The sequence below is a fragment of the Ambystoma mexicanum genome, chromosome 4q, assembly GCF_040938575.1.
Source record: "Ambystoma mexicanum isolate Mex_15411 chromosome 4q, UKY_AmexF1_1, whole genome shotgun sequence".
Taxonomy (NCBI): domain Eukaryota; kingdom Metazoa; phylum Chordata; class Amphibia; order Caudata; family Ambystomatidae; genus Ambystoma; species Ambystoma mexicanum.
The window spans coordinates 1,314,099,678-1,314,119,269 of NC_090928.1; the positions used below are offsets into that span (position 1 = coordinate 1,314,099,678).

General features: G+C 45.9%; 1 protein-coding gene across 1 annotated transcript in view; it reads right to left on the reverse strand.

Annotated features, from left to right (window-relative positions):
- Window positions 1-3,833: 3,833 nt before the first annotated feature.
- The window catches only part of LOC138467405 (zinc finger protein 585A-like), a 155,111-nt gene continuing 139,352 nt past the window's right edge, over window positions 3,834-19,592 (reverse strand). Inside the window, exons 4-5 of the mRNA XM_069607354.1 lie at window positions 10,944-11,061; window positions 3,834-10,827 (exon numbers count right to left, since the gene is read on the reverse strand). Coding sequence (XP_069463455.1) covers window positions 9,467-10,827; window positions 10,944-11,061 — 1,479 coding nt within the window. The 3' untranslated portion in view covers window positions 3,834-9,466. The remainder of the gene's footprint in view (window positions 10,828-10,943; window positions 11,062-19,592) is intronic.

Here is a 19,592-nt window from a genome sequence, read left to right on the forward strand (position 1 = left end):
TCTCTCCGCTTCTTCCCACTCACTTTTGGATATGGATAGCGCTTCAACGTTCAAAACAACTTCTGGATTATTTTCACTTTCATTATCTGCCTCAGAATTGTTGGTAAGCCGCGACAGACAATCAGCAGCACGATTCTTCACTCCTGGTACATATCGTACGGTACAGTTGTATTCTTGCAGAAGTACAACCCATCTTTTGATCCTGTTAGATACATTGTCCAAACCTTTATTCATAATGACATGTATCAATGGTTTGTGGTCAGTGCGAATCTCCACCTCCACTCCCCAGATGAAATTCCTGAACTTTTCTGTTGCCCACTTGATGGCCAATATTTCCTTTTCTATTGCAGCGTACGATCCTTCTGCACCTTTTAACAGTCTAGATGCAAATGCAATAAGAACTTCTTTTCCTTCGACTTCTTGTGTGACAACAGCTCCTAACCCTAGGTTGCTTGCATCTGTTGTTATTATAGTCTTCCTCCCACTCTTGAAATTCTTCAATGATGGTGCTCTGTTTAATTCTGATTTGATATTTTCAAATTCTTCTTCGCACTCCCTGTTCCATTCAAATGACTTCTTCTTTAAAAGTTCACGGAGCGGAACAGTATGTATGGCGAAATCCTTTATAAATTTTGAATAGTACTCCTCCATTCCAATGAACGTCCGCACGCCTTCCTTTGACTCTGGTCTCGGCATGTTCATTATGGCATCAGCAAGTTGCTTCTTTGGCTTTATGCCGCTAGCAGATATGGTATGTCTTAAATATTCGATTTCGCTGCGATTTATGTTACATTTGTCTATACTAAGGGTCATACCTGCTTCATATAACTTCTTGTAGACATGTTGTAATCTTTCATTATGCACCTTCTGGTTGATGGCGTGTACCAATATGTCATCTTGAAAACAAATAATCCCTTCATCGCCTTCAAATAGTTTGTGCATGATTCTCTGAAATACTGAAGCAGCTGACACCAACCCAAATGGTAATCTTCTGTATTGATACAATCCATCTGGCGTGATAAAGGCTCTCATTTTCTTAGATTCTTTATGAAGTCTAACTTGACGGTACGCTGACGTAAGATCCAGAGTAGAAAAATACTTCGAGGGCCCAATAGTGGATACAATCTCTTGAATATTGGGGAGTGGATGTCTGTCTGGGATCACGCTCTTATTTAATTCTGTCATGTCTACACATATTCTCAATTTTCCGGACTTTTTTCTTAATACAACTAATGGTGAAACCCATTCACTGGCATCTATTCTCTTGATGATCTTCTGATCTTCTAATAATTTAATCTCCTTTCTTACTTCTTCCCTCATTGAGAGCGGGACGTTGCGCAACTTCTGTGCAACAGGAACATGTCCTGGCTTCATTTTGATCTCATGAACAAACCCACGCAGACATCCAATTTCTTTCCTGAAAATGTCTTTCATCATATCAGCCTCTCTGGTGATTTCTTTGTTTTCTTGAATTCCTCCAGCGTTGCTTTCAACCGAATATACAGACTCATCCGATGCAGCATCTAACTTCACTTTGAGTTTGCATTGGTGAGTCCAGCTTAACAAAGGCGTTCTCCCCTTTCTTGTTATGTATATTTTCCCATTGGCTTTACTCTCCTTGAATTTGAGTGCTCCCCAAAACCATCCAATGACATCTATTTTAACTTCGCCATATGCCCTGGGTTTTATGTCTGGTTCATGCAGGTATTCATGTTTCTTCCTGTCCCAGAGGGTCTATGGTATCAAGGTATATTTTGCACCTGAATCAATCATCATGTGCATGTTAGTTCCATCAACACAAACTACGGCCTTGGGACTTTCTATTTCTTGTTCATTTTCTTTGTCAGTTACGACAAACACGCATTCTTCTCCATCTTCATCACTATTATCATCGTTTCCTATCCAGTTAGTGGAAGTGTTCTGCATTCTGCAACATCGGGCGTAATGCCCCTTGCCTTTGCATTTCCCACATATAATTTTCAAAGCAGAACATTCCGGGTTATCCGCCCAATGATCCATGCTATCACATCTAAAACATCTCCCTGTACTCTTCCTTCTAGGGTCGTCTCCTCGCCTGTGCGGACTTTTCTTTCTCGCGTCACTGTTGTTAACTCTGGAGCTTGTTTTTTTTCTTTTATCATCATTCCAAGGCAATCTCCCGTTCCTTTCTGATTTGTATCTCCTATTGGGATTTCCTGATATTTGAGCAATGGATTCATTCTCTTTACTTGCGGTAAGTGTCGCATACTTCTCTTTGGAAATTTCATGTTTAATATCAGTAGTTTGTATCCTGCTTTCTAATTCTTTAACACATTTCTCAGTGTGTTCCACTTCTTTGGCCACACGTAAGACAGTGTCCAAGTTGGGGTCGTCCTCAGCCTATAATCTTTCTCTTACTTTGCTACTCCTACACTCCAACATAAATTGATCTCTCAATCTCTCGTCCAATTGAGTATTGAAATTGCATGTTTTGGCTAGCTTCCTCAAGTTAGTGATGTATTGTTCTATGCTCCCACCCTCTCCTTGAGTTCTTTTCCCAAACTTATAACGTTCCAAAATGGTGCTCAATTTCTTTTCGTAATGTTTTCCCATCTTCTTCACTGACCGCTCATATTCAATTAGGTCATTATCTTCATCAAAAAGCAGATCTGGTAGATCTTCAAACTTTTCCTGCCCTGCCGGGCCCAAACAATGCATTAAAAGGGACTTCCTCCTCTCCACGCTGCAATTCTGACCACACACAACGCCAGCGTAATGTTAAAATGATTTAATCCATCTTTTCCATGGAATAGCTGGCTCACCAACATCAGAGAGGAAGAACATTGGCGGCGGTACACTATTGAAAGACATGCTGATCGAAATGGGTATGTGCCACAAAATTGGAAAGGATTGACCAACTTGCAAATTGCAGTCCTCTTAATGTCTCTTTTAAATTCAAATGCAGTGACTTGCTGCAGTACAAATATTTATCACCTTAATTCTCTGTTTTTTTTTTTTTCCATGTACTTGCACATATGTGCTGAGAATAGTGGTGGGAGGCTTGAAATAGTTAATTATCGTCCTTTCCTTGCGATACAAATGTGGTAGATTATGCGTCCCAATACAATAAGGTATGCAGAGCCAAACATATGACTTTCTGCAGTTTAAACACTTGTCAGTTCAATTTCATGTGTACATTCACTTCCCATGTGTTTGCGCCCCTACACTGGGAATTACGGTAGATGGGAAAGCTTGAAGCAGGCAGAAAGCACCTGTATTCTGTGAAATACGGTAAAATTAACAGCACAGGCCAACAGGCGTGTCCGGACGGCATACATTGAAAGTAAACACAAGCAGGATGAAAGAAAAACACTCACTTAATTGACCCTGACTCGGCTTCACTGGAAGTCGAGTTGATTGTAAGCGGAGCGGAGCGGCCACAGCTTTTAGGACAGCTGCAAGGCCTGCTCACGCACATAAATCTCAGCTGACGAAACGAGCGTCGAAGATGGTCAACAGAATCAGGTAAGATGAAAGCCTGGGACACACGGGGGGGCGGTGGGGCCTGAAGATCCTCGTCGCCACTTGAAGTGGTCAAATACACGCAGGATGACGTGATTATTTAACACGTTATTTATTTACACTAATTGCTCAGTGAAAGTGAATCAGCCCCACCGACCACGGAAAGCAACTGAAATAAAGCGGGTTTGAAACTCGCATTCCAAACATACGTCTTTATATTCTATCCATCCTTCCATCACGAGAGGCTCGCGCAGAGTCTCGTGATGAAAGGATGAAAGGATATTACAAGTACCAACAATTTATTTTTAATGTTAACACAATGACACATTAGCTGAAGTTCAATGTTCTTTTAATCACCATTTCAGTCAGTTAATGAACACACTTGGGTAAGGTTTAAATTCAGCATCTCAGCTTATTCAGGACCAAATTCATTTGGTAAACATTTTTGTCCACTATTCCGTCTTGGAATTCAGAGAGAACGGTTATGACATCATTACACCCACAACACTTTCCTTTTAGACCAAAGGCACCATTTAATTTCCACACGTTTTACTGCCTCACTGCACAGAGAAAACTTCTATTCCTTTTGCCCTTTCTACTCTATTCATAAAATGTTACCTTTTTGTAATACATTTACATATAGTTTAATGGAACACTTGACATCCTGTCCATGCCCTTCACACCAAACCAAGTTCTTTTATAACAGTGCTTTAACAGTGGACATGCATCCTCACGTATGTGATTGCACCGCCACATGCCAACCCCAGGCCAGGGAACTATCTGCTAACCTTAAGAGCTCCAATAGAGATAGAAAATAGTGCAATACACTAGAGGGGATCCTGAGGAGAAGAGTGTCCTACTAGTGATAGGCAATAGTGTAATACACTAGAGGGGGTCCTGAGGGGAAGAGTGTTCCACTATAGAAAGGCAATAGTGTAATGCACTAGAGGGGATCAAGAGGAGAAAAGTGTTCCTCTAGAGATAGGCAACAGTGTAATGCACTAGAGGGGATCCCGAGGAGAAGAGTGTTCCTCTAGAGATAGGCAACAGTGTAATGCACTAGAGGGGATCCCGAGGAGAAGAGTGTTCCTCTAGAGATAGGCAATAGTGTAATGCACTAGAGGGGATCCCGAGGAGAAGAGTGTTCCACTAGAGATGGCCAATAGTGTAATGCACTAGAGGGGATCCGGAGGAGAAGAGTGCTCCACTAGAGATAGGCAATAGTGTAATGCACTAGAGGGGATCCGGAGGAGAAGAGTGCTCCACTAGAGATAGGTAATAGTGTAATGCACTAGAGGGGATCCGGAGGAGAAGAGTGCTCCTCTAGAGATAGCAATAGTGTAATGAACTAGAGGGGATCCCGAGGAGAAGAGTGTTCCACTAGGGATAGGCAATAGTGTAATGCACCAGAGGGGGTCCGGAGGAGAAGAGTGTTCCACTAGAGATAGGCAATAGTGTAATGCACCAGAGGGGGTCCTAAGGAGAAGAGTATACCACTAGAGATAGGCAATAGTGTAATGCACCAGAGGGGGTCCTGAGGAGAAGAGTGTTCCACTAGAGATAGGCAATAGTGTAATACACCAGAGGGGGTCCGGAGGAGACGAGTGTTCCACTAGAGATACGCAATAGTGTAATACACCAGAGGAGGTCCTGAGGAGAAGAGTGTTCCACTAGAGAAAGGCAATAGTGTAATACACTATAGGGGGTCCTGAGGAGAAGACTGTTCCACTAGAGATAGGCAATAGTGTAATGCGCTAGAGGGGATCCTGAGGAGAAGAGTGTTCCACTAGAGATAGGCAAGAAGAGTGTTCCACTAGAGATAGGCAATAGTGTAATGCGCTAGAGGGGGTCCTGAGGAGAAGAGTGTTCCACTAGAGATAGGCAATAGTGTAATACGCTAGAGAGGATTCTGAGGAGAAGAGTGTTCCACTAGAGAAAGGCAATAGTGCAATACACTAGAGGGGGTCCTGAGGAGAAGAGTGTTCCACTAGAGATAGGCAATAGTGTAATGCACCATAGGGGGATCTGAGGAGAAGAATGTTCCGCTAGAGATAGGCAATTGTGTAATACACTAGAGGGGATCCTGAGGGGAAGAGTGCTCCACTAGAGATAGGCAATAGTGTAATACACTAGAGGGGATCCCGAGGAGAAGAGTGTTCCACTAGAGATAGGCAATAGCGTAATACACTAGAGGGGATCCTGAGGGGAAGGGTGTTCCACTAGAGATCGGCAATAGTGTAATACACTAGAGGGGATCCTGAGGAGAAGAGTGTTCCACTAGAGATAGGCAATAGTGTAATGCACTAGAGGGGATCCATAGGAGAAGAGTGTTCCACTAGAGATAGGCAATAGTGTAATACACTAGAGGGGATCCTGAGGAGAAGAGTGTTCCACTAGAGATAGGCAATAGTGTAATACACTAGAGGGGATCCTTAGGGGAAGAGTGTTCCACTAGAGATAGGCAATAGTGTAATACACTAGAGGGGTTCCTGAGGAGAAAAGTGTTCCAGTAGAGGTAGGAAATAGGGTAATACACTAGAGGGGGTCCTGGGGAAAAGAGAGTTCCACTAGAGAAAGTTAACAGTGTAATGCACTAGAGGGGGTCCTGAGGAGAAGAGTGTTCCACTAGAGATAGGCAATAGTGTAATACACTAGAGGGGATCCTGAGGGGAAGAGTGTTCCACTAGAGATAGGCAATAGTGTAAAACACTAGAGGGGATCCTGAGGGGAAGAGTGTTCCACTAGAGATAGGAAATAGTGTAATACACTAGAGGGGTTCCCGAGGAGAAAAGTGTTCCAGTAGAGGTAGGAAATAGGGTAATACACTAGAGGGGGTCCTGGGGAAAAGAGAGTTCCACTAGAGAAAGGCAATAGTGTAATGCACTAGAGGGGATCCCGAGAGGAAGAGTGTTCCAGTAGAGATAGGCAATAGTGTAATGCACTAGAGGTGATCTTGAGGAGAAGAGTGTTCCCCTAGAGATAGGCAATAGTGTAATACACTAGAGGGGATCCCGAGGGGAAGAGTGTTCCACTAGAGAAAGGCAATAGTGTAATACACTAGAGGGGGTCCGGAGGAGAAGAGTGTTCCACTAGAGATACGCAATAGTGTAATACACTAGAGGGGGTCCTGAGGGGAAGAGTGTTCCACTAGAGATAGGCAATAGTGTAATAAACTACAGGGGATCCTGAGGGGAAGAGTGCTCCACTAGAGATAGGCAATAGTGTAATACACTAGAGGGGGTCCGGAGGAGAAGAGTGTTCCACTAGAGATAGGCAATAGTGTAATACACTAGAGGGGATCCTGAGGAGAAGAGTGTTCCACTAGAGATAGGCAATAGTGTAATACACTAGAGGGGATCCTGAGGGGAAGAGTGTTCCACTAGAGATAGGCAATAGTGTAATACACTAGATGGGTTCCCGAGGAGAAAAGTGTTCCAGTAGAGGTAGGAAATAGGGTAATACACTAGAGGGGGTCCTGGGGAAAAGAGAGTTCCACTAGAGAAAGGCAATAGTATAGTACACTAGAGGGGATCCTGAGGAGAAGAGTGTTCCACTAGAGATAGGCAAAAGTGTAATGCACTAGAGGGGATCCTGAGGAGAAGAGTGTTCCACTAGAGATAGGCAATAGTGTAATGCACTAGAGGGGGTCCTGGGGAAAAGAGAGTTCCACTAGAGAAAGGCAATAGTATAATACACTAGAGGGGATCCTGAGGATAAGAGTGTTCCACTAGAGATAGGCAATAGTGTAATGCACTAGAGGGGATCCTGAGGAGAAGAGTGTTCCACTAGAGATAGGCAATAGTGTAATGCACTAGAGGGGATCCTGAGGAGAAGAGTGTTCCACTAGATCATAGGCAATAGTGTAATGCACTAGAGGGGATCCATAGGAGAAGAGTGTTCCACTAGAGATAGGCAATAGTGTAATGCACTAGAGGGGATCCTGAGGAGAAGAGTGTTCCACTAAAAGATAGGCAATAGTGTAATACACTAGAGGGGTTCCCGAGGAGAAAAGTGTTCCAGTAGAGATAGGCAATAGTGTAATTCACTAGAGGGGGCCCTGAGGAGAAAAGTGTTCCACTAGAGATAGGCAATAGTGTAATACACTAGAGGGGATCCCAAGGAGAAGAGTGTTCCAGTACAGATAGGCAATAGTGTAATACACTAGAGGGGATCCTGAGGAGTAGAGTGTTCCACTAGAGATAGGCAATAGTGTAATACACTAGAGGGGATCCCAAGAAGAAGAGTGTTCCAGTAGAGATAGGCAATAGTGTAATACACTAGAGGGGATCCCAAGGAGAAGAGAGTTCCACTAGAGATAGGCAATAGTGTAATACACTAGAGGGGATCCTGAGGAGAAAAGTGTTCCACTAGAGATAGGCAATAGTGTAATACACTAGAGGGGATCCTGAGGGGAAGAGTGTTCCACTAGAGATAGGCAATAGTGTAATACACTAGAGGGGGTCCTGAGGAGAAAAGTGATCCACTAGAGATAGGCAATAGTGTAATACACTAGAGGGGATCCTGCGGAGACAAGTGTTCCACTAGAGATAGGCAATAGTGTAATACACTAGAGGGGATCCTGAGGAGAAGAGTGTTCCAGTAGAGATAGGCAATAGTGTAATACACTAGAGGGGATCCTGAGGAGAAGAGTGTTCCACTAGAGATAGGCAATAGTGTAATACACTAGAGGGGATCCCAAGAAGAAGAGTGTTCCAGTAGAGATAGGCAATAGTGTAATACACTAGAGGGGATCCCAAGGAGAAGAGAGTTCCACTAGAGATAGGCAATAGTGTAATACACTAGAGGGGATCCTGAGGAGAAAAGTGTTCCAGTAGAGATAGGCAATAGTGTAATACACTAGAGGGGATCCTGAGGAGAAGAGTGTTCCACTAGAGATAGGCAATAGTGTAATACACTAGAGGATATCCGGAGGAGAAGAGAGTTCCACTAGAGATAGGCAGTAGTGTAATACACCAGAGGGGATCTTGAGGAGAGGAGTGTTCCACTAGAGATAGGCAATAGTGTAATACACCAGAGGGGATCTTGAGGAGAGGAGTGTTCCACTAGAGATATGCAATAGTGTAATGCACTAGAGGGTATCCGGAGGAGAAGAGTGTTCCACTAGATATAGTCAATAGTGTAATACACTAGAGGGGATCCGGAACAGACTGTAGTGCTGTAGAACAAGTTGTAAAAGTGGAACACAGCAGAGTTCAGCGAGGAGGGTGTTGCAGTTGTGGCATTCATTTAATGGAAACAGACTCTGGAGTAATATTGGAAATTCCAGTTTAATGGATTCCATTCTCCATGTTTTCCCCTCGACGAACATTGCCTTTTCACATGCGTTGTGCCAAGCTTAAGTCTTATTACCCATGCGAGAATCCAGCTTTCTCCCAGTGTATTAAGGAGGGCTTCAGATAATTTAAATTTTGAATGTTTTAATCCCTATAGTTTGAGGTTGAAAGTAAAATTACTTTATAGCGGTACACAAATTTTATTCTCATTCCTAGTAGATGCATTTTGTAAATGAAGTAAAAACAAATGATACCTCTTGTAATTCACGCTTCTCCGCACATAGAAATTCATGTAAAATAATACATGTCTTTGTTCTTTACAGTTTCTCTACAGATCATAGGACGGTTCACCCCATATATCCAATGAGGGCCTATAGTCATTGATTCAATCACTGAGTCTTTAAGCTGTTTCAAAATGTTGGTGCCCATTAATTCAGGTACAGTGTTCCATAGGATGGGTATTTAAAACAGAAGATTTTGGAATATACCAGAAGGGATGCATTTCAAACAGCAGAGATTTAACCGACCATAATCAGTCACTAGATGTGTTCCAAAGGAAACTGGGAGCAGCTGTGCAGGCAGGTTCCTCACAGTTTTAGTCACTAGCCAAACTCTGTCCCATTGAAGAAGCACCTCCTCCCCTCTGAAGCTTCAATTGCAGAGGAGATTTCTCAAGCTATATGTCCTGTCTCCTGGTGGATAAGACCATCCTGTGTACTGAAATCCTCCCCATATGAAGTGCACTGAAATGGATACTCAAGTTTATGTTCACACTGGTGCCTAATAAGGTTACTGCTCAGAATGAAGCTTTTTCCACATTCTGTGCACACATGAGGTTTCGGCCCTGTATGTGTTCTCTGGTGGCGAGTAAGACCTCTCTTCTGAGCAAATCCTTTCCCACATTGAGTGCACACATGAGGTTTCTCACCTGTATGAGTTCTCTGGTGGTTAATAAGACCTCTCTTCTGAGAAAATCCTTTCCCACATTCAGTGCACACATGCCATTTCTCACCTGTATGTATTCTCTTGTGGATAGTAAGATCTCCCTTCTGAGCAAACCCTTTCCCACACTCAGTGCACTCATAAGGTTTCTCACCTGTATGTGTTCTCTGGTGATTAATAAGACCTCTCTTCTGAGTAAATCCTTTCCCACATTCAGTGCACACATGATGTTTCTCACCTGTATGTGTTCTCTGGTGGATAGTAAGATCTCCCTTCTGAGAAAACCCTTTTCCACATTCACAGCACACATGAGGTTTCTCACCTGTATGTGCACTCTGGTGTACAACAAGTTGTCCCTTCTGAGCAAACCCTTTCCCACATTCAGTGCACACATGAGGTTTCTCACCTGTATGTGCTCTCTGGTGTACAATAAGTTGTGCCTTCTGAGCAAACCCTTTCCCACATTCACAGCACACATGAGGTTTTTCACCTGTATGTGTTCTCTGGTGCACAATAAGTTGACCCTTCTGAACAAACCCTTTTCCACATTCAGTGCACTCATGAGGTCTCTCACCTGTATGTGTTCTCAGGTGGCCTATAAGCTGCACCTTCCAAACAAATCCTTTCCCACATTCATTGCACTCATGAGATCTCTCACCTGTATGTGTTCTTTGGTGGCGAGTAAGAACTCCCTTCTGAGCAAACCCTTTCCCACATTCAGTGCACACATGTGGTTTCTCACCTGTATGAGTTCTCTGGTGGATAGTAAGTTCACCCTTCTGAGAAAACCCTTTCCCACATTCAGTGCACACATGAGGTCTCCCACCTGTATGTGTTCTCTGGTGGCGAGTAAGCTCTCCCTTCTGAGCAAACCCTTTCCCACATTCAATGCACACATGAGGTTTCTGGCCTGTGTGTACTTGCTGTTGGCAGATAAGTGTATCATACAAGCGGAAATTCTCAAATGCAGTGCACTGATAAGGATTTTCACCCATGTCCTCATGTGAGAAATACATATGTTCTTTGAATGGCAACGTTCTCCACATTCTGTGCATGTGTAAGGTTTCTCGCCAGTTTATTTTGTCAGGTGCTTAATAAGAGGACCCTTAAACTGAACCTTTTATCAAATTCAGAGCACAGGTGAGCTCTCTCGTCTAGAGATCATTTCTGGTGACAAACACCTTTTTCATTATCAAGCAATGTTGCCGTCATTATCAAGCACTGTTGTTATCATTAGTCTGAAATGCTGGTTTGAAACATTGCAGTTCATTAGTCCAGAGAATTTAGCAATCACTGTTGTTGCATGTTTTGGGCTGTCAATCACCTATTGAAATAAAGAGAGAAGCACATTATTAGTCTCAACACGTTCACAATCTCGGGCATCACTTGTAACATGCAGACTGGTTCTCAGTAGCAGTGATGTGCATGAGTTAATTACTCACATAGTAACTAACAACACTTTGAATACTAGGATGCCATCTGTTGGGGACAGGCACCCTGATAGGTGGCAGAGTAGTGGTGCCTTAGCGATAACATGTAATGAGATAGAGGTGATTTGCAGCAGGAAGAGTGTGACATATTTATTCGAAAGATTGTAGCATCCACAAGCATAACAAAAAAAACAGAGTGGGTGAAAAACATAGGTGGATATTTTAAGAATCGGGGCCGTGCAGATACGTTCTATCATTTTATTTCTTCAGAAATGACTGAACTAGTAGATTAAAGCTTCCCATATCCATATGCAAACGATAAACGCAGGCGTCTGACACTAGCTCAGCAGTTTTTCTCCAATCAGACGCTTGTTTGGTCCCTCGATTATGTAAAACCTATACTCAAGGCTTGGGCAATGATGCAAGGCTCACCTATTGAGACTCACTCACTAGCTCAATCAGCCGGTGGTGCCCTGAGAGTGATCTTAGGCTTGAGGCTTGGGCAATGATGTGAGGCTCACCTATTGAGACTCGCTCACTAGCCCAATCAGCCGGCGGTGCCCTGAGAGTGATCTTAGGTTTGAGGCTTGTGCAGTGTTGCCAAGTTCGCCTATTAAGACTTGTTCGCTAGTTTAATGTGGTTGGTGGGGTCCTGAGATCTTAGGCTCGAGGTTTGGGCAGTAATGCCATTTTCAACAGTCCACCATTATCATTGTGTGCTCTTACCCAGACCACACCCATGCCCCATCCACTCCTTAAAACTCTGCCCCACCAGTGATGGTCCGAACAGCACAGTCACCACCAGCACAACAGACCAAGCTAGGATTCTATCCCACACGGGCAGCATCAGGATACACAAATCCAGTCTTTGCGGCTGATTACGACCCTGCCGGTCCGGTAATAACGGTGCCGGTAGGATTACCGGCACCGTTATTACCGGACCGGCAAAGTACATGTTTGCGGGCCAGATGCTCTCCACGTCTGACTTAGCGAACGGAACCGCACCCGCCTGCAGACTTTCACGGAAACACTGGCACCGGTATTAATAGTGCCGGTGTTTCCGTGCTCCCCAATACCATTGAGTCCTAATGGACTCAATGGGAATTAACAAATACCAGTGCCTGACTTACTGGACTGGCAGGGTTAAAACCCCCCACTGCTACCAGCAAGCCAGGCGCCGGAAAAAAATCAACTCCAGCAGAGTTGTAATGAGGTCCTATGTCCCTCTGCCTGCCACAGCGGCACCCCCTCCCTCCACACATGCACAGTATAAGAACCTCCTGAATCCTTATACCATCTGCAGGCGCTCGTGAGCCGCTCGTGAGCAAGAGAAGGGGGGTCTAGATCGATAAAACCACAAAGAGAATTAGAGGATGCGTTGAGGAGGACACAGGAGGAGTTGGCCCAGTTGAGAATGAATAGAAGGGCTGGGCAGACGGTGCTCAGTGGGGTGGATGAATGGGAGGCAGGAGACATACAGTTTAGGATTGATAGTAGAGCTATTAGGGACAAACATATGGAGAAAGTGGACAAGGGGCAGGGAAGACAGTGGACAGGAGGTTTTGGATTACGGGACGGTGCGTGCAGAGGATGAGTTGGGAGGTGGACCAGGAGATGAGGAATGGGATACAGCGGACAAGGTAGAAGAGGAAGAGGCTACACACCTATGGGTATATGGGCGCACATGGACAAGAATAATTTAATAAGAGTACTCCCTTCCCTCACAGCGGGAACGGGGAAAAGGATTTACACATTTGAGAAGCATACGGCAGGGATACATTTGGCAGTGGGAGATTTAACAAGTGCATTTGTTGCCATATTAGGGGATCGAGGTGAGGTACCCTGGAGTGCGTCTGGGGATTATAGTCATGATAAGGCACGTTTTAATGATATTAGGGCCAAAGTGACACACCAGACCCCCAGTGATAATGGAGTAGACAAAGAGTGGTGATGAGGACCCCACCCAATACAATTTAGATGCTCGAGAGATGTGGAGGGCAGAAACAGATGAATCATGGCATCGATCAATCGCATTCTTCTATTTTGTGGTGAAAAAGGACTCCTCAAGGAGGTACAAAAGGCACTCCACAAAATAGTGGGGATCAAGGTGAAGGGGCGGGCAGAGATACAGTCTATAATTACTGTGTGAAACCTGCAGGTGTCTCCATGGCTAAAAGCCGGGGATCTGTCAACCATGTGGCCAGGACATGGCCACCGTTATTGGATCCAGTTCCTGCGGGTGGAGGATCACATGGATGGGAGGTCTTCGGGGCGTGGGACACAATGGGTGAGATGTGGTATCCCCCCTTTCTTCAATACCTCTTTCCCATCCTACCATGTAGGATATTCAAAACCACTGCCCCCCGCCCCACCTTCCAACACAAACACTTACACACAAAACACCAGATAACGGACTAAGACCAGAGCCTGACATGTTCCAGTACAAGAGTCAGGCGAAGTCAGGCAATTGATCAGAATCACACACACCTATCTGCCCTTTCCCTTCCCGAGTGGGATAAAAGGTAGAAGAAAAGAGCACAGTACAAGCAAGGCAGACCGCACGACGAACCAGCTAGCCAGACCCGGCAGTTCAAGGAGGAGGAGAAAGGCGGCAAACATCGAGAGGCTGACGAGGAGAGACAAGACCTAGCCCTTTTCAACAGAACCCTGCAAAACCTCCACAGAAGGAATCGCAAGACCGAGGATAATAGCCCAAGTGTATTGCAGCAGATGTCAATGGTACACGCAGCGTATCAACGCTGATAAGCCAGAAAGAGGGAGACTCCTGCTACCGTGGTACCAGCCTTGACTCCAGCTAAAAGGAAAGCCAAGCATTTCATCACAGCCGGTGAGTCGAAAGGAGAACCGATAAGAACCAGGCTGTGGTGATGAAAGTCACAAAGTGGCAAAGTGAGAGAAGTTCAAAGAACTGTAAAATTATAAAGGGGAAACCAGCTGCAGAAAGGGACCAACACCACTTGGATGCTGCTCAGAGAAACTCTGGTTGATCCCCATCTGTGTAAAACTACAGATACCAGAAGGCCATAGCAGAGCCACCAGGATAGGTCAAAGTGGTCATACAGGAGGTCAAGCAAAATCCCTGTACAGTCGAAAGCCTTTGATCTAGGAACTATAAAGAAAGCAAAAGAAGTGAATCCTGCCACATGAGAAAGCAAAGGAAGTGAATCCCATAAACATTGAAAATGAATGGGAATGTGAGGTTGGCAAGAGTGAACCCGGAAGAGGGATGCTGACGAGAAGGGGGCTAAGTCTAAAATCCCAAGAAACAGTGTGTTGACAAGGGTGAACCGAGGGATGTCCCCTGGAGCTGTTAAAAGACATTAAGATTTGTGAGCGAAGGAAAAGCCATAGTGAACCCGGTGGAGGGAGGCTGAAAGCAAAGGGGGGTCTGCACCTGCAAGAGAGGGACCCAGGGGTGATCAATCACTCAAGAAATTCGTAGAACAGAACGTTATGTTTGTTGTTTTTTTCTTGGTAAAACCTATCAGTCCCTCTGGACCAGGAAACCACAAGCAACGAAGGCCTTGATATCAATAAGAACTATTTTAGGATACAAGCCCGGAAGAGGGAGATCTAGGGGGTGAAAAGCTATCACCCAACACCATGAGGAACAAGGGTCAGCACCCAGAAGAGGGGGACGCAGGGGTGAAGAATCCTTGCCTTAAGTGAAACCAGGAAACAAACTTTCATTTTGTTGAATGACCCTTTGTTTTGTTATTTAAAGACGTCAGACCCTCGAAGGCAAGAGACTTATCAAGTATAAATCACTTTATTTGTTTCAGTTGAAAAATCAACCTTTCAAATACAAATGCACGGTTAAAACAAAGTTTCACAGCTTTCTAATGTAATGCTTTTATTTATATATTTTGCATCTGCATACCCTCGTGTATAGCTTTAGGCATTCCCCATTGAAAGGAAGAATATAACATTCTCAAGTATTTACATATCTTGTTAATAAGTCAAGAGTGATTAAATCATAAAATCAATATTTGTACTATTCATATTCATCTGTATAGCATAGGTAGCACACATTGGGTCTCATTCCGAGTATGGAGGGAATCATGGCGCTATTTGTGACATGACTACCTCCCATACCGGTACCGACTCCGCCCTGGTTCAATGGGGACTTACCGGCTATTCCGACCTTTGCGGGATCGGTAAGTCCCCATTGAAAAAGCCATTCCCCATTCCCATTTGGGCCCCCATAGGGCTCAATGGGAAGGCGCTAATAACGGTACCGTTATTGGCTCTGATTTCCCTTAGCGGGTCCCGTCCTTAACGCCTGGTAAAACCAGACGTTAAGGAAGGGATCCGATAAGGGAACTCGTAGTAGGGCACAAAGGGATTACCGGCACCAATGTCCTTAACGGTGCCCGGTATCCCTTTGTGCCCAACTCGTAATGAGTCCCATAGTGTAGGTAGGTAGGTAGCACACTATGGGCCTCATTACACGGTAGGCGGTAAGGGTGTACCGGTACTGGTAAGGGGAGATGGGGAGAAGGGGGCGGGGGGTAACAGAGATTCTTGGGGCCAGTATATCAAGCTATGGTTTGTGATGGGGAGAAGGGGGCGGGGTAACAGAGATTCTTGGGGCCAGCATATCAAGCTATGGTTTGTGATGGGGAGAAGGGTGCGGGGGGTAACAGATTCTTGGGGCCAGCATATCAAGCTATAGTTGGTGATGGGGAGAATGGGGCGGGGTAAAAGAGATTCTGGGGGGCAGCATATCAAGCTATGGTTGGTGATGGGGAGTATGGGGCGGGGGTAACAGAGATTCCTGGGGCCAGCATATCAAGCTATGGTTTGTGATGGGGAGAAGGGGGCGGGGGTAACAGAGATTCTTGGGGCCAGCATATCAAGCTATGGTCTGTGATGGGGAGAAGGGGGCGGGGTAAAAGAGATTCTGGGGGGCAGCATATCAAGCTATGGTTGGTGATGGGGAGTATGGGGCGGGGGTAACAGAGATTCCTGGGGCCAGCATATCAAGCTATGGTTTGTGATGGGGAGAAGGGGGCGGGGGTAACAGATTCTTGGGGCCAGCATATCAAGCTATGGTTTGTGATGGGGAGAAGGGGGCAGGGGTAACAGTGATTTTTGGGGCCAGCATATCAAGCTATGGTTGGTGATGGGGAGAATGGGGCGGGGGTAACAGAGATTCTTGGGGCCAGCATATCAAGCTATGGTTTGTGATGGGGAGAAGGGGGTAACAGAGATTCTTGGGGCCAGCATATCAAGCTAAGGTTTGTGATGGGGAGAAGGGGGCAGGGGTAACAGAGATTCCTGGTGCCAGCGTATCAAGCTATGATTTGTGATGGGGAGAAGGGGGCGGGGTAACAGAGATTCCTGGGGCCAGCAAATAAAGCTATGGTTTGTGATGGGGAGAAGGGGGCGGGGGGTAACAAAGATTCTTGGGGCCAGCATATCAAGCTATGGTTTGTGATGGGGAGAAGGGGGCGGGGTAACAGAGATTCTTGGGGCCAGCATATCAAGCTATGGTTTGTGATGGAGAGAAGGGTGCGGGGGGGTAACAGATTCTTGGGGCCAGCATATCAAGCTATGGTTGGTGATGGGGAGAATGGGGTGGGGGTAACAGAGATTCTTGGAGCCAGCACATCAAGCTATGGTTTGTGATGGGGAGAAGGGGAATTGCCCGGAAGATTATGGTGAGTCGGAACACAGCTGCCTAGACAGAGAACACAGTGTCAGGAGTCTTGTTCACGACACAAACAAGAGAAAAACAATAATCAAGCAAACCAAAGTACTCACGTAAAGGGATACTTCTGGGGAATGATAGCAAGTCAAACTGAGGGCCAGAGATATCCAGGAAACCAGTCTTGGTGCTTGTCCGTGAAGTGTTCCAGCAGTGGAAGTGGAAAAACCAGAAGAGATAGGTAGTCCGTCAGAGGAGCGTGGTTCCAAAGATAAGGACAATCCAACCTACACCTGTACCCGCCGGCACGCGGACGCCTGTAGAGGAATGGAAGTCTGTGATAAGGTTCCAAAGTAAATGTGTTCCTTGTGACAAGTTCCCAAAGTGAGCTTTCCGTGTAACAAGTTCCGTGAGACGATTTCCCGAAAGTGGAAGAGTTCCTTTGTGGATGAAGAAGAGAGTTTGTGCTTGCAAAAGGACTGTGGACAAAACAGATGAATGGTCGAGTGTATCAGTACGTGCAAAAGGGGGTTCCGAGGTGACAAGGCAAACTTAGCGTAAGACAAGAGGAATGGTCATTCGTTCCGAGGTCAAGGATAACCAGGCATCAAAGGACAAGGCCAAGGGTGTCCAATATCAATCCGTAAGACAAAACAAGGTCATGGTTCAAGGCAAGAGGTAACAACAAGATGAGCTCCAAAAAGTCAAAATTCAGAAGCAGCGTTCTATGGTCAGGGCGGACCTTTATAGAGTCACGTGACCGCGAGGGGAACGTTGCACACGCCGTAGACGTGCACGTACGTGCTCAGGTGACAAGCGTTTCCAAGGCAACCACCAGCGTTGCCGAAGGGTTTGGAAACGTAAGGGAAACGCTTCGGCTCGAAAGATCTCGGGGATTCGGAACTTGCATGTTTAGCATAATCTTTGGCGGTACGGGGAGCTGGTTTCCTGACACAGAGATTCTTGGGGCCAGCATATCAAGCTAAGGTTTGTGATAGAGAGAAGGGGGCAGGGGTAACAGAGATTCTTGGGGCCAGCATATCTAGCTATGGTTTGTGATGGGGAGAAGGGGGTGGGGGTAACAGTGATTCCTGGGGCCAGCATATCAAGCTAAGGTTTCTGATGGGGAGAAGGGGGCAAGGGGGTAACAGAGATTCTTGGGGCCAGCATATCAAGCTAAGGTTTGTGATGGGGAGAAGGGGGCAGGGGTAACAGAGATTCTTGGGGCCAGCATATCTAGCTATGGTTGGTGATGGGGAGAAGGGGGCGGGGGGTAACAGAGATTCTTGGGGCCAGCATATCAAGCTAAGGTTTGTGATGGGGATAAGGGGGCGGGGGTAACAAGATTCTTGGGGCCAGAATATCTAGCTATGGTTGGTGATGGGGAGAAGGGGGCGGGGGTAACAGAGATTCCTGGGGCCAGCATATCTAGCTATGGTTTGTGATGGGGAGAAGGGGGCGGGGTAACAGAGATTCTTGGGGCCAGCATATCTAGCTATGGTTGGTGATGGGGAGAAGGGGGCGGGGGAAACAGTGATTCTTGGGGCCAGCATATCAAGCAATGGTTGGTGATGGGGAGAATGGGGCAGGGGTAACAGAAATTCTTGGGCCAGCATATCAAGTATGGTTTGTGATGGGGATAAGGGAGCGCGGGGGTAACAGATTCTTGGGGCCAGCATATCAAGCTAAGGTTTGTGATGGGGAGAAGAGGGCGGGGGTAACAGAGATTCTGGGGGCCAGCATATCTAGCTATGGTTTGTGATGGGGAGAAGGGGGCGGGGGTAACAAAGATTCCTGGTGCCAGTGTATCAAGCTATGGTTTGTGATGGGGAGAAGGCCGCGGGGGTGTTAGGGAGAATTCTCTGTTTAGGCTGAATTTCCTAACCTAGTGAGTCCCCCAGCAGCTTTGCTGGATTTTTGGGGTTTATTTTTTTCTCCTGCCAAGAGTGAGACTCTTTTACCCTCACTCTTGGGCATGATTTGAGTGTGTTTCTTTGAATCTAGATGTGTTTAATGGGCTATGGGGTCTTTTACTCCATAGGGCTTCATATGTTTTTGTGATGTGTGTTACACAGCACCCTCAGTGCAGTGACACAGGGGTGTCATAGTGACCCCCCAGTATAGACTCCATACCCTGGGACTGACTACTGTCTCCCAGGGCATGTAAAGTCACCATTGACTTTACTAGTCTTAAATTCTGAACAGAACCAGTACAAACCATCATATTGTGGACGTACTAGCTGGGGCAATTCAATTGCCCCAGGGTCTGTTAGTCGAGGGGGCACGTCTCCGTCCCCCCTGATCGATTTTTGGCTGGTGGCAGTGGATACTACTTTTTATATTCAACCACAGATATTTTCCTATGGGATTTCCCATTGTTTTAGGCTACTATCTTTATTTAATTATTTACGGTAGCCTCGAACATACCGTCGGTTTATTTAATTAATATTAATTCTCTGGTTGGTATTTTTTGCCAAAACTTGATTCTAAAATGGCGTTTGTGTTCTCTTCTGTGACTCCAACCCAAGTCGAGCCCTTTGTTCCACTTTTTGGCGGGTTTCTCCACAGAAGCCCTCCAAAGTGGTGCCACTCTGTCTGGGGTACTTAGCAGGGGTGGAGGGGGATTTAGGCACCCTGGACTGAGTTGCCTAGGCAACTCAAGTCGCACTCCGTCCTGATTGGCCCAAGCGGTGAGCCGGCCGGCTCACCACTTAGCATGTTTGAGTGACAGCTAGGCCGAGTGAATGGGGGTTT